The 13,077-nt window shown below is 57.7% G+C and overlaps 2 protein-coding genes across 4 annotated transcripts; both read right to left on the bottom strand.

Moving 5' to 3' along the window:
• Positions 1 to 272: 272 nt before the first annotated feature.
• On the bottom strand, positions 273 to 3,241 carry LOC119113828 (uncharacterized). Of its 2 annotated transcripts, none has more exons than XM_037238061.1 (2): positions 3,202 to 3,241; positions 273 to 1,744 (listed from the first exon to the last, which is right to left on the bottom strand). In XM_037238061.1, exon 2 carries the CDS (start codon positions 1,644 to 1,646, stop codon positions 960 to 962), a length of 687 nt encoding a protein of 228 aa, XP_037093956.1. In that variant the 5' UTR covers positions 1,647 to 1,744; positions 3,202 to 3,241; the 3' UTR covers positions 273 to 959. The 2 variants fall into 2 exon arrangements, with proteins under 2 accessions (XP_037093956.1, XP_037093955.1); XM_037238060.1 differs by having other exon boundaries at positions 2,499 to 3,225.
• Positions 3,242 to 4,231: 990 nt separating this feature from the next.
• LOC119113827 (MAPK regulated corepressor interacting protein 2) lies at positions 4,232 to 12,156 on the bottom strand. Of its 2 annotated transcripts, none has more exons than XM_037238059.1 (6): positions 12,022 to 12,156; positions 7,197 to 7,290; positions 6,462 to 6,574; positions 5,790 to 5,840; positions 5,391 to 5,441; positions 4,232 to 4,947 (listed from the first exon to the last, which is right to left on the bottom strand). In XM_037238059.1, the coding sequence occupies exons 1-6, from the start codon at positions 12,077 to 12,079 to the stop codon at positions 4,874 to 4,876; spliced, it is 441 nt and encodes a 146-aa protein (XP_037093954.1). In that variant the 5' UTR covers positions 12,080 to 12,156; the 3' UTR covers positions 4,232 to 4,873. The 2 variants fall into 2 exon arrangements, with proteins under 2 accessions (XP_037093954.1, XP_037093953.1); XM_037238058.1 differs by lacking the exon at positions 12,022 to 12,156 and adding an exon at positions 10,039 to 10,217.
• Positions 12,157 to 13,077: the final 921 nt, after the last annotated feature.

Raw genomic sequence — 13,077 nt, 5'->3', positions numbered from 1 at the left:
TGCATATCTCTGATAGTAAGGGATAAGAGGATCCAAATACACGCGGTCGAAATGGAGCGAAGCTAACGCGTAACTGGAGCTCCAAACCCGTGAGTCATACGCGCGCGTCGTGCGTCATGGCGTGCTCGTGTCTGCCTAGTTTGAGAACCACAAACACCGCACCTGCTTCGCTGCGTGCCTGGCGCGCGGGGATTCATCAGCCGGGCCGTCCGTTACCGGAAAGGCCGGCCGTGCTGGGACGCTGCCACTTCTAGAGCTCCGGGCATCTCTCTGTCTTCTGCTCTGTATTCGTCTTGTATACATGCAAACACTGCTCACAAACGTAAACCTTGCCGTTCTCGTCACTGTCCAGATCCGCGCTAGTCAGCGGATCGGTGGCTTGGCTACACTCCTTTGTCATATGTCAACATCGGTGCGTCCTAGGGCGCCTGCTGACCTGCTGAATGGCGGAACTGGAACCGTCCAGAGGCAGACATTTCATTGGCGACTCGGTAGCGATGCCGAAAGTTTTGTCACCGTACTCTACTGACGCTCGCTGCCGCACCGCTGTCAGCGGCACGCATGAACTAGCTGTCCCGGTTGGTGGCGACGACACCGTCTCGTCCGTGGTTGGTTGTATCCTCCGGCTTGTGGGTTATTTTCCGCCGAAGCTGCCACCTGCGGTGTATGTCGCCCTTTGATCACGCCGGCCGTGGAATTGGCTTTTGGACGTCCGGTGACGTCGGGACGATGGTGGTCATGTCTGACCACGCTCCGGTGTTGTTCGCCCCGGCCAGTTCATGCGTAAGACAAGATGCGCCGAGCGGTCGGGAGGGACGCTCTAGTCCCCCCCCCCCTTCGCCATGGAGTGCCTCTCGCCAGTTGTGTTGCCGAAACGCAAAACACTACCATTCTCATTGGTCACTGAAGGCAGGGTCTGTGACTGAGGCTGGTCTCTGGCGGCGTCCAGTGGTCTATAGCTACATTTTCACCTCGGTCAGCTTGTCAAGGAGGTCGGCGAGGAGATTGGGTGCCACCAGAGAGGTGAACACCGGCACCAGCACTGGCACGAGCAGCACGCCGAACAACGCCAGCATCAGCGTGAACACGACCTCCAGCACAGACGAGTAGTATGACACGTCGTTGCGGAGCCTGGAGTAGTCGTAGTACACCTGAGCGCCGCCGGCAGCGCCACTGTCGAGAGCGGGTGCGGCTTTCGCATAGCCTGGACTGGCGTACGGCGGGTACGCCGGAGGGAAGCGCGGCGGCGGCGGCGGCGGCTTCGGCTTGAAGATGCCCAGCACCCGACCGGATCGAGACGCACTCCGACTCGTGACGTCACGCCGCGTTCTGACGTCACGACGGGGCTCGATTGGGCTAGTGTTGCTCAGTCCGCCGTGGAGGGCCTCGGCAAGCGCCGGTCGCAGCTGGTCGACGAGCGAGGTCAGCTTGTCGTACAGGTGAGCCGCTGACGTCACCAGTTGGGCCGGCGGTGTCACTCGGTCGTCAGGTGACGTCACATTGGACTGGCGGGCGCGGCTGACCGCCACGGCGATCCCGCGCAACAGCAGACTGGCCACTGATCCAAACAGGGAGTCGGCCGTGCTCTCCTCCGTCGGCGGGCCCCTGATAGCCGGCGGTGACGTTACTGGTATTGTGGATGACATCACTGGTGGGTTAGATGACGCCACTGAGATGCTTGATGACGGTACTTGGACCGCGGAGGCAGCCACAAAGAAGTGGCAGCAGGTGAAACGGCGTCATGCTGGAACGGAGCCACATGTGGACTGATCAGAAAATGGAAACAATTTAACATCCTGTCTAGATCGACCACACCACTCACGTCTCACCCATCTCTGCATCAAGCGTTACAAATCAATACAAAACAACGGCACGCTACCGCCGAGTCGTTTCATTGCCCAGTCCAGGGCAACACAAAGAGTGAAAGTTGAATGTGCATCAGGATGTGAACACGTGTTTGACAGCAAGATGACGCAGGCATTCGCACTCATGACGCTAGCGCTCTTGGGCGGAGATCGAGATCTTGGAGAACAGTTGGTGTGGCAACGCAGCTGGAACGGACATTTTTCTGTAGTGTGAGGGCCGACTTAACCTTGTCTTGAAGTGGGTGCGGCCACTACCATGCTTTTCACACCTCACTGTTCAACCAACATGGCAGCATGTTGCCGTTCTTTTTGTGTTTAGCAATTACTTTAGTATATGCACGGCATACGAACGTGATGAACCCGCGTGGTTATCAACCTGTCCTTTGTGTAATGTGTTATTTATAGAATCAGTATCTACCAACTAACATCATTTTTCCTTCAGCCTTCAATGGCTATGGGGGACACCTAAATTGCCTGCTCAGTGCGCTCCCATCAATTCGTCAGCGGAAAAAACGTATGGCGAGGATTTTATGGCGCGGAGGAATAAAGGCAAAACGTCCTGTCGGTATTTTCCAGCACATCACTCTAGTATGATATGAATCACTCGATGCCGTGTGATAAGTCACATCTCACCTGCTGTTGATGTGGCAGATCTCAGCGCACCGTAAGTCCACAACCACACACACTTGCGCACACTCTACACCTGCAGAGGCGCGGCAGAGGCGGCAGGTATGCGCTCTCACTGCCGGCTGTCACTCAAGGAAGTGACCTCCCAGAACGGGCTTCGGCAGACCCCGGCCTGCCTCACCCGTCTCGTCCAGGGGTATATTTGGGTCAGACAAACAGGACGCGGATGTTTTGGGGGGGAGAAGGTCCCAACTGACGGATAGTAAGGCGTGATGGCCGCCCGCCAAGCCCAGCAAACCAATCACAGGGAATCTCAAGGCGCCGGAAATGCGGGAGTGACCATGTGCTGGCGGTTTCCTATCCACGCAGCATTCTTGGTCAATAGCATCGCACTTTTTTCCCGGTGATCGTGCGGCAGCCGAAGTGCAGGTGGCACCCATGGGCCTCGCCTCGGACAGGATGTGGGAGGGGAGTGAAAGTCTCATTATCGCCTCCAACTCAGCTCTGACTCGCAGAGGTGCCAGGGATGACAATTCTCGTAAATGCGGCAGTTCTCCAACAAACAAGTCCGCAGTAATGTTTGGGGGTGAGATATTTCCTCGGGCTCAAGGGATTGAGACCATTCTCACCTGATTACAGGGGCATGGAGCACAGGGGGCATCCCTCGCCTCCTCTGTACTCGGGCTCAAGGGATTGAGACCATTCTTACCTGATTACAGGGGCATGGAGCACAGGGGCATCCCTCGCCTCCTCTGTACAGTGCATGTTTTCCAACATATCACACCACCTAGTGGCGACCCCGTCTGAAAGCTTCGGCTGCACCTTCCACCCACGCAGGCCGTGCGCAGCCCTGTTACGCGCATGCGCCGTCCCTGGCCCACTCCGACACCAACTGATACAAGGACTTATCTAGCCATGCGGGACCGAAGCAGAACGCGGGGGCGGGTCGGCAGCGCGGGTATTTTCATTGCAGTTACGTAATCTAAATGTATGCTGATGTCAGGGGCACGGGTGTAGTTTCCTTCTTGGGCTCCAACTCCCCACCCCCAACTCAGCCTCCAACCCCCCGCCAAACACATTTTTGACAGAAAAATGGGTCAAATCCGGGGCAAAGCCCTTTTGTTGTGGAATTTCTGGGGAAGGTTTTATGATTCTTCGTGGATCCGCCCCCTAACTCATTTTTTGAAACTATGCCCATGTTTGAGGGTTTAGCTTTCTATTTAGTTGGGGCGCTTCAGCCCCCCCCCCCCCCCCCAACGTTGGGAAGAAAGTTGGCCAAAGTTGGGGAAAAACTGATTGTTGGCATAGGGTTGATTTTCACTGTTCAGCCCTACCCCTCCCCCCCCCCCTTCATCACACCCGCATTGCACGTGGAACGTAGCGTCTGCGCCCGAGTGGCATTTCGATACACCCTCAAACGCCCGTTTGCCAACACCGCTGTCCCCAGACACTTGCGCTTGTAATATGTGTGTAACAATGTCCTGCCTTCTGTTGCACGTGCATAATTCGGGTACGCATTCGATAAAAAAAATGGCAGAACAAAACGCAAAATGCTACTGTGGCCGGTACCAGCACATGCATTGTCGTCACCCTTTCAGAATACGTCCCCTGGGACAACGTCCTTATCTAAAGCTTAGCACGGGCCCGCAAAAGCCTGTCACAGAACCAGCCAAGGCCAGAAGCCGTGCTGAGCGCCACACGGGAGCGGTCTACACTGCCAGACCGCGAAAAGCCAGCTCGCCAGAGCACCACTTCACATTGTATTATACAGCAGCGACACGTCGACATGCACAGAAATCTCGATTAAAGCAAGAGCTTGAACGCACAAAAACGTGGACACACACACGCACACCACGGATGTAGCACAGCGGCGTATTGCACGATGGTCTGGGTAAAACACGCAGCTCCGCGCGAAGCGCTTCAGCCCGCGCTGCTCGAGCGTGCCAACAGGAGCCGACCAACATGCGAGGCGCACGCTTCTCAAACAAAACAAAAAACTTTGGCGCCCTTTCATCCCAGTGAGAGCCTCAACAGCCGCCTATGGAATGGTGCCAGCTCCCCGCCTCTCTCCGAGCGTCAGTGGCACACGGTACAGACTGAAACACAGTTCTCTTGGCTAAACGCTCCGTCGTTTTGATGCGGGATGATCTGAGCATGCAGTGACATCTATGAAGTGACCGCACAAGCCGCAGTGCGGGGCGCCTCCGCCCTGGCGACATGGCGTCACGGTGCCAGCCGTGACGCGAGCGGTCACGGCGCGTTACGACACGTCACGGTCGGCTGCCGTGACCGGGACGGGAGCAGTCACGTCCCCGTCCCGCCCGCCGGGCAGGGGCGCCACTGCGCAGGAGCGGCGGGCCGTCGGGTGGTGACGTCATGCACTATGACGTGCCGCCCGTGAGCTGCTGATAGAGTCGGCGTCCCCACCAGGACTCCAGATCGAAGGGCTCGAAGTCTGCGAGAAGACGGAGAGGCGATGAGGGGCGCGCCCGGCCGCTGGCGACCGGAACAAACCGGCTTTGTCCAGTTTTCGCGGGCTGTGGCTGGAGAGTTGTGCGGCGGGGCGGGGGAGGAAGAGGGAGCTACAATCCAGGAGATTCGTCAGAGGTCTCTCCACATGAGTATGGCATTGCCTGGACCTCCAGTTCGTAACTCATGAGACAAAGCCGTAGCAATGATGACGCTTTAACGGCGAATAAAAGGATCAGAGGATGCCCCACACGCCAGGCACACAACAGCCGAGCACCAGCGGTGCAGTCGCTGGCGCTAAACAAGAGGATGCGTGGTGGCTTGCGTTACGTTCTCTCTTTTAATAATAATAATAATCAGAGGTGTAAGCCAGCCACGGCCCACAAGGGTAGGCACCGCATCGGTACCGTGTGCATGTGTAGACGTTACCTTGTAGCGCAGGATGCCGCGCTGGTTCCTGGTAGTACAGAGAGGACATGTCTGCAATGAATGGGACGAAGCGTCAGACGGTCGCCCCAGGCAGCTGGGCGCCCAGCTGAGGCGTGTGTCACGCGCTGATTAGACACAAATCCGCCGGGATCAGGCTGTCAGAGGGGGCCAGGCTCCGCATACTGGAGGCGGCATCACTGAGACATCAAAACGCCCCCAGGACACGCTTTGGTCATCACTCAAAGGGCGCGGCACGAGCGTCGCGACGCTCATAGCGTGTTTGGACCGGTTACTGAGAACACGAGCGGTGCGTGACTTCATGCTCGGAGTTCCAACCCACTCGGGAATGTACTGCTACCAACCCCATCACACAGAGGAGCACTGTGCGTCAACACTCACCTGCGCCGGAGTTTTTCGAGTTTTCGCACTCCTCCTGTACGCGTCGCCATGCTGGGAATGGAGGAGCGTGCGGCGTGAGACAAAGTCCACCCTCGGGTAACGGAGTGCATCAAAAGTCACCGACAAGGGAAGAGCGGTGCGAGGGAAGGCCCAACTGGAGGCGCTCATGACCAGGACGCCGACGCCGAGGACGCCGGTCGGACAGGCCAGCATGGAAGGTCGACGGTTTCACTAACGTGGCAGCAATGGCTGGCGCAAATCGCAGCCAAGCGAGGACCAGCGCGAAAATCACATCAACCGTTCGGGGATTATTGAAGCTCTGGGGCCGCCGCGTACAGCACACTCGGCTTACAGTGTTAGACGTACGGTACACTCGGCTTACAGTGTTAGACGAGTTTCCTGGACCGAAGCTTGGATCAGGATCTATAGAACACGAGACGTATCCCCCCCCCCCCCCCCCACACACACAATGGCACCCTGCTCCGGTCCTTCCGAAGCCCACCGGGAAGTGTCACATGCTTTACGACGCGTCTCACCACCGCGATCACTACCGCCGCGCTTCCCAATCGCGGCCGGTGATCCCACAAACATCTCGCCGTCAGCCTCGAACTCACGACCTTGACCGGGGCGCATGCGCCGGGCGTCGCGCTCGGACCCGGCCGGGCCACTCACTGTAGCTGAGGTAGCGCACGTCCTCCTGGTGCTGCGCGCTCATGGCCGTGTCCTGTCGGTAGCGGGCGTGGTTCTGGTGGCGCCGCTGCTGCGTGAACGTCGGCCGGGGCGAGCTGTTGGCACGGACACGGCGCGGCTGTCAGACTCCGGCGCGGCGACGGCGGCGGCGCCGCTGACCGCGGGTCGTGGTGCACCGACAGGAGTCACCAAGCCATGCTGGCACGCGCTCGGCCGGTGCTGGCGCTGGCTGGAGGCGTACTGGGCGTGGACGCCGACATGGGTCACCAAGCCATGCTGGCACGCGCTCGGCCGGTGCCGGCGCTGGCTGGAGGCGTGCTGGGCGTGGACGCCGACAGGGGTTACCAAGCCATGCTGGCACGCGCTCGGCCGGTGCTGGCGCTGGCTGGAGGCGTGCTGGGCGTGGACGCCGTGACATGAAGGCCTCCACCGTCAAACGATTGCAAAACTCTGAGGATCAGTCGCATGCGTCGCGATTGGCTCCAAGGGAACGCGCTCTTCTGTAACGGCGTGTTAGCCGTCGGGTTATTTATTGATGCATGTTGCCGCTTGGCACTAGAAACTATACCGTCGGATCGCAAGACATTAGCGTCGGCAAACCCCGGGAGCAACGGGGGCTAGTGAACACGATTTGCGGCGCGAATCAAACATCAAACGTCTCGAGCCGGGGTGCCAGTGCCTGTCGCCGCCCGGCCGCGTGCGTCAGCCCGCACCGACCTCATCTCTGGCGAGGAGGCCGGCGACGGCTCTGAAGACGACTTGTGGCTCTGCTCCCGGCCTGCGTCCAGCGCCTCGGCTCGCGGGGTCCGGCCTGGAACGGGCCGCAGAGGTCAGGCGAGGGGGGCGGGCAGGACGACAGCGCTCAAGTGGGGGGGGGGGGGGGCACAGGACGGCAGCGATCAGGCGAGGGGGAGGGACGCAGGACGGCAGCGCTCAGGCGCAGGGCGGCGCAGGGCGGCGCAGGGAGGCAGCGGTTAGGGCGGGGGGACGCAGGACAGCAGCGGTCAGGCGCAGGGCGGCAGCGGTTAGGGCGGGGGGGGGGGGGGGAGCGCAGGACGGCAGCGGTCCGGCGCAGGGCGAGGCATGTTCCGCCATGGTATTGCTGGCACTGGGCTGTAATCGGATGATTTTGTTTGATATTTATCCAGTTAGCAGCCAACGCACAGTAACAAGCAATCAACACACAGTATTAGCAATCAACGCACGGTGATTAGCAATCAACGCATAATAGAAAGCAGTCAAAGCGAAAATCGACGCACAATGCACGCATTCAGAACAGCCTCGCAAAAAGCATTGCAGCCTGCAATGGTCTGTGGCGTTGTGCGCATGCGCATCTCGCCCGACGGGAGAGCTATACCCTGGTTCTTGCGTCTGTAGTACCCGCATAACTATACAAGCGAGGATGCTTTTAAGAGGAATGCGTGGGCGGGTGACGACACGACGCTCCCTTGCGCGACCGCCAGGCGCCAGTCGGCGTACATAGGGATTAGCGCTGCGCGTCCGCCCATTCGCTATTCAAAAACGGCTACAATGCAACCCCTGACCACGTGGCCATCGAACCGCGCACCGCAACAAGCGTGGCCCGCGGCTGGATACTGGCGGGACCCTTCTCCCTATCGCCGAGCCGCTGCTCATTCAACCCGCCCCTCCCCCGTACGCTCCGGTCCCGAGGGGACCCGTGGCACGGCGGTCTCGGCACTGACCGCGCTGCTGAAGGCGACCCTGGCGTCCGTGGGCAGCCCAGCGGCACCACGTGTCACGCGCCTTCAGCGGCGGCGTGTCGAGCGGGCCCCCGGCCGGCGCCTGGGAGGTGTCTGTACCCCGCACTTCGGGCCCCGGGGCGTCGGCATGCGGAAGACGCGCAGAACGGGCGGAGGGTGGCGCGGCCCGGCGTCCCCTCCCCTTCCCAGCCGAGTTCTCGGAAGCCGCACTCCTGTGGGAAGGGATTGGGCGATGCGGCCAGTTTGGTGGCTGTCGCGACGCTCGCTCTCCCTACCGCCTAGGCTAGGCACCGACCAAGTGCGTTCAAAAGATGGTCTGGATTACAGCATGCCGTGACAACGGAGGCGTGATCGAGGAGTTCGGTGTGTCCCGGCTCCCAAAAGGAGTGCATTCGAATGAAAATCACCGCCGGATTTGAGGGGTTATGTTTATTAATGTCCAGAACCATGGGCAGAATTTGTCGTCTTCCTAAATGATTTTGAAATCAAGCAGGCTGATAACAAGAAATTATCAATTTCAGTACAATGGAATTACGCCAAGCCATATCTCCTTCATGCAGCAAAATCGCATGGAAAATGGGCTTCCAAGTTGCTCCTGACCTCCCCACGCTTCTTGAGACGTTCTTACCACAATGACACGAAGCAGCTATCTTTTGTGTTTCCTCACTTCGAAACGCTATGCAACAGCCTTGCTGACATCTTGCCTAGCTCTGCTCAAATAAAACATGCCCTGGAACTCAGAGCTCACGTACCGCTCACAAACCACAGGCTACTGCCACGACCCCGCGACAGAGCGCGCGCCGCAGGGCCGTATCTGAACAGGACCAGTAACACAGGAGTGTCTCGCGTCACGTCCGCCAGGGGCACCGGCGAAATTTTCCAGTCCTTTTCCGGCCCGACAGCTCCCCTGGAGCGCTTCTCGACTCTGGCCGCGAGTCGATGGGCATAGCATAGAAACAAATGGTCTGGACGCACTACTGAAAAGCTAGCGTTCCTCGATTTTAAAGAAGCTCCGGCCCTGCTTGGGCGGGGGGGGGGCTAGGGATCTCCGTCGCCACCCACGCAGAGCGCCGTCCGTCCCTGGAGCCCGCGGCCGTGACGTCGGCGCAAGGGAGGCTGGTCGCCGCCAGCCGGCTTCCCCCGGCGCCGTTTCTAGCGTCGCTGGACGGCTCGCCGCCATATCTGCAGATGAAGCGGCCCTCCTGGACGCAGCAAACATCCGGCCGCCTGCTAAGAGGCTAGCAAGGGGTTCACGAATACACCGATGTTTGAATGGAAAGCGAAAACGGCCCACCGCACGGTGGCTTGATTCACGTCAGCATTATGGCTCGTGATGCAGTCCACATACGCGTGAGAGTAGCCTCCGGTGCTTCCTACAGCTTCGAAGCCGAGTTGCTGGCTTCGCCCCGATGTCTGTCCCACGTGGTAAAAACTAGCCTCTCACTTGACAGCCAGGGTCGTGTTTTCGAGTAATTATATCATAACAGTCCAAACTCGGATGTGTAGTGCTTGGCTGAATTTAAAGCACAAATTCACCGGCTGAATTCCGCGTGTTCCATTTATACAACGTACATGAAGCGCAGTATTTCACGCAAGCCCAAATCGGATCCGCTTCTAGACTAAGACTGGTCTGAAACTAGTCTAGACTAAGGTATTCAAGTTTTTACCTAGCGTTCACGTAGCCACGAGTAAGTACAGATGGGCACCGGTGGTACCTGCCGCGTTTTCACGTATCGACAACGACCAAATTTACGTCGTACGCACGTAAGTACACACTTTTAGTACATATTACAGTAATTTTCTCCATGCCAAGCCTTCAGAGAAAGCTTTCGTCTCACCTTCTCGACACAGCGAGTTATCCAACTTGCCGATAACTGGGGTGCAGCCACGATTTTTGGGGGGATGAATGATACTCATCACGCCGACCATAACTTCGTCGGAAGTCGTCAAAGATGCTAAACGAGAACGATGCGGGTCTGAGGAGTGGTGAGATCCCTTCCGCGCGTCTCATCCCAGCGCTGTCCTCTCTCGCAAGTGACGCGAATCTTCAGAGCACACTGCGGCCCGCATGTCGGTCAAGGCAGCGCGAGCAGCCCGCGCCGCTGCCGGCGAGCCGCCCCACCGCCGGCGCAGGTGGGCGCTCCTAGCCTTGGGTGCTGCTCCCGTTCCCGGGCGCCACCCCGTACACCACGGCGTAGAAGCCAAGGCCGACGCCGGGGCGTGCGCACGCGGCTCGGCCCAGGCGGGACGCCGGCCTGCCCACCGCCGTTTAAATCGCGCTACAGAAGTGTTAGTAGGGATGAGCTCACGACGTGCAAGCAATGCGATTGAAGCAATAGGCTCTGAGATGAAAATTGGTTTGATTTCACCGTGAGTTCTAACATTAACACAATGTCTCGTACACGCACAATAGGTTTCACACTGCTCCCACAGCCTAATCGTTCATGTTTTGAACACAACCATGCAGAACAATTATTGAGCTGAAGTGCAGCCAGGGATGGCCAAGGTGACCGTACTTCCCGCTCCCGTTCCTTTAGCCTCGAGATTACACCGATTACTGGGTGATTTCGCAGGAATGTGAGGAATGTGGTCTAAATTAGTACGCTTTTTGGAGAAAACTTGAAATGTGCTGCTTGGTGAGCAAAATTTGTGTTCAGTGACTGAGAGCACCGCACAGTATCGCACGCATCAGGAGTGAAATGCGACATGGACGGAGCTTGACTGTTTTGAGAAAATGCCGTCAAATCCCCAACGTTTCATGAAGTTGGTGTTAGGTCTAAGGCATCGCGTGGGCAGCACGGGTGCACAAAACCTATTTCATCCCAAACTTGAGTTAAGTTTACTCATCCCATACCAAGCTTAGGGAGGTCCGTTCCAACTGACCGACCAATTCATATAAATGTTGACGGCGGGTCGCTGAGCTGCATCATGACCTTGTGCCTTTCTTCCGCCAACGGCCGGCCTTCCGCGCGGGCCTCCACAAGCACCGCGTCAGGGCATGCAGGGCGTCACCAGGGCGGCCAGCTAGGGAGGACAATCACTAGGATAGCCAGCTAGGGAGGACAACCACCAGGGTGGCCAGCTAGGGAGGACAATCAGCAGGGTAGCCAGCCAGGGTGGACAAACTACGTGGGGGGACTGATGCCCCGGCTTGGGAGGACAAACTGTCAACGCAGTGGGACCGTTGCTGGCGTCAGGGAACGATGCAAGGCTTCAGGGAGTCCCTGAGATCCCTCGCTAACGAAGCCCCACTTCAGACTACTTTGCCGCAATCCAATATTGTCAGGGAGCCAACGATGGCAAACGCGACCTTGGCGGCCTAATTCACGCCCTTCAACTTCATTTATCGCCTAAATCTGAATGTGAAAAGAAGGGCAACCAAGATGTTCTTCCTGGATCCGCCACTGGCTAACACCGACAGTTTTTCACTAAAATGCAAAACCAAGCTTCTTCAGGAATGCCTCAACGGGTGGCTAAGCCTTCGCACATCAGATCGTTTACCCCGAGCTTTCGGACAATATTCCGCCGCAGGTTTCCCGATTATATTTGCACTGATTGGCAGTCCAAGCCAATCCTGAGCCGCGAGTAACCGACGCTCAAGTCTTCCCGCCAGCCCGTACACTGAGCCTACGTCAACAACCACCTAACTTTTCTTTGAACTCCGCGTGGGCATGATGAGCAAACCGGTACTGGCAGATATCCCATGCGATTACGTAACCCATGCGCCCCAAAACGTTCACCGCCATGCCAGTGTGTGATCATTACCACGGCGGTCCGCTCTATACACACCACTCATCAAAAGCACGCAGTGCACATCTCACCTGGCCTAGTTCGCGTCACTATTCTGCTTGGGCGCTTCGTCGTTGTTACCGCGTACATTTCCAGCGTATTGATGTTCGCGCAATGCGCAACCAGCGACGCGCGCACCTCGTCTTCCCACCGTACACCACCAACGCTAGGACTGATGCCAATATGCGCCATAGTCGGCGCAACGCAGTCAGCTGGCCAACTAGTCAGCTGACGCTCGATAGTTAGCTGAGCCGGTCGGTAGGTGGCGCCGCGAGCGCCCAGGACGCCTGCAGCAATGGTGAAAGCGAGCAAGGCCTTAAGGCTGCGAGTCAAGAAAATTCGCGAGTGCTTCGGCGAGGTAGTCAGATTTCGACGGATCCATTTTGCCTCGGTGTATTATCTAAATAGCATGAATGGATCTTAGCCGTGTCATGCGACTACACGACTGTTGACCGTCCTGTAACCAGGTTGACATTATCAAGCCAACGGCCAAATGGCCCGCTTTGATGAGCCACGTACCAACACTTATTTTGCAGGGCGAGCCTGGAACCGCGCATTTCGCCGCACCATGAATGCGGTCATAATAGCCCTCACGCTCTACCAAGGTTAAGTTTGTTTCACAACGGTTAGTGTTTTTACGCGGCAATATCAGAGGCGGATCCAGGGGGCATACGGTCACAGGCCCAAAGGCTCCAAAGGGGTCCATACCTGGCTGAGCAGAAGAATTTTCTGTTACACAAAACGCAGAAAAGCCTGATGTTGAGAAGACAGGAAGACAATTGGACCATGAGGAGACGAAAATGATTATTCACTAATTAAGGGGTGGTGATTGAGAGATTTTAAAGCTCGCTATGGTGTCCAGAGGCCCTTTGCTATTTCCTGGGGACTTATACGTTCACTTGCAGGGTCATTCCATCGTTAGGAGCCTTTTACGTTGCTATCGTTTCTTTGCATTAGCTCGGAAGCCCCTACGCTGTCGCTGGGGTCCTTCCTTCCTGCTAGGAGAAAGCTTGTCAATCAGGGGCCTTCCGCGGATCCAGTAACGGACCCAGTATCAGGGGCCTTCCACAGATTCCAGTAGCGGATCC

This window comes from Pollicipes pollicipes, unplaced genomic scaffold (assembly GCF_011947565.3).
Source record: "Pollicipes pollicipes isolate AB1234 unplaced genomic scaffold, Ppol_2.1 Scaffold_7262;HRSCAF=8765_pilon_pilon_pilon, whole genome shotgun sequence".
Lineage (NCBI taxonomy): Eukaryota > Metazoa > Arthropoda > Thecostraca > Pollicipedomorpha > Pollicipedidae > Pollicipes > Pollicipes pollicipes.
The sequence above is the reverse complement of the archived record's forward strand: the minus strand, read 5'-3'. Positions and strand labels throughout refer to the sequence as shown.

Bases quoted from the DNA above. Each gene is read 5' to 3' on its own strand.
- LOC119113828 (XM_037238061.1), bottom strand. From the start codon at position 1,646: ATGTCATCCACAATACCAGTAACGTCACCGCCGGCTATCAGGGGCCCG.
- LOC119113827 (XM_037238058.1), bottom strand. From the start codon at position 10,129: ATGGTCGGCGTGATGAGTATCATTCATCCCCCCAAAAATCGTGGCTGC. The intron at 7,291-10,038 runs GTGAGACGAAAG...GGCCCGTTCCAG, and splicing joins TAACTCGCTGTGTCGAGAAG to GCCGGACCCCGCGAGCCGAG. The intron at 5,841-6,461 runs GTGAGTGGCCCG...CTCCATTCCCAG, and splicing joins CGTGCGCTACCTCAGCTACA to CATGGCGACGCGTACAGGAG.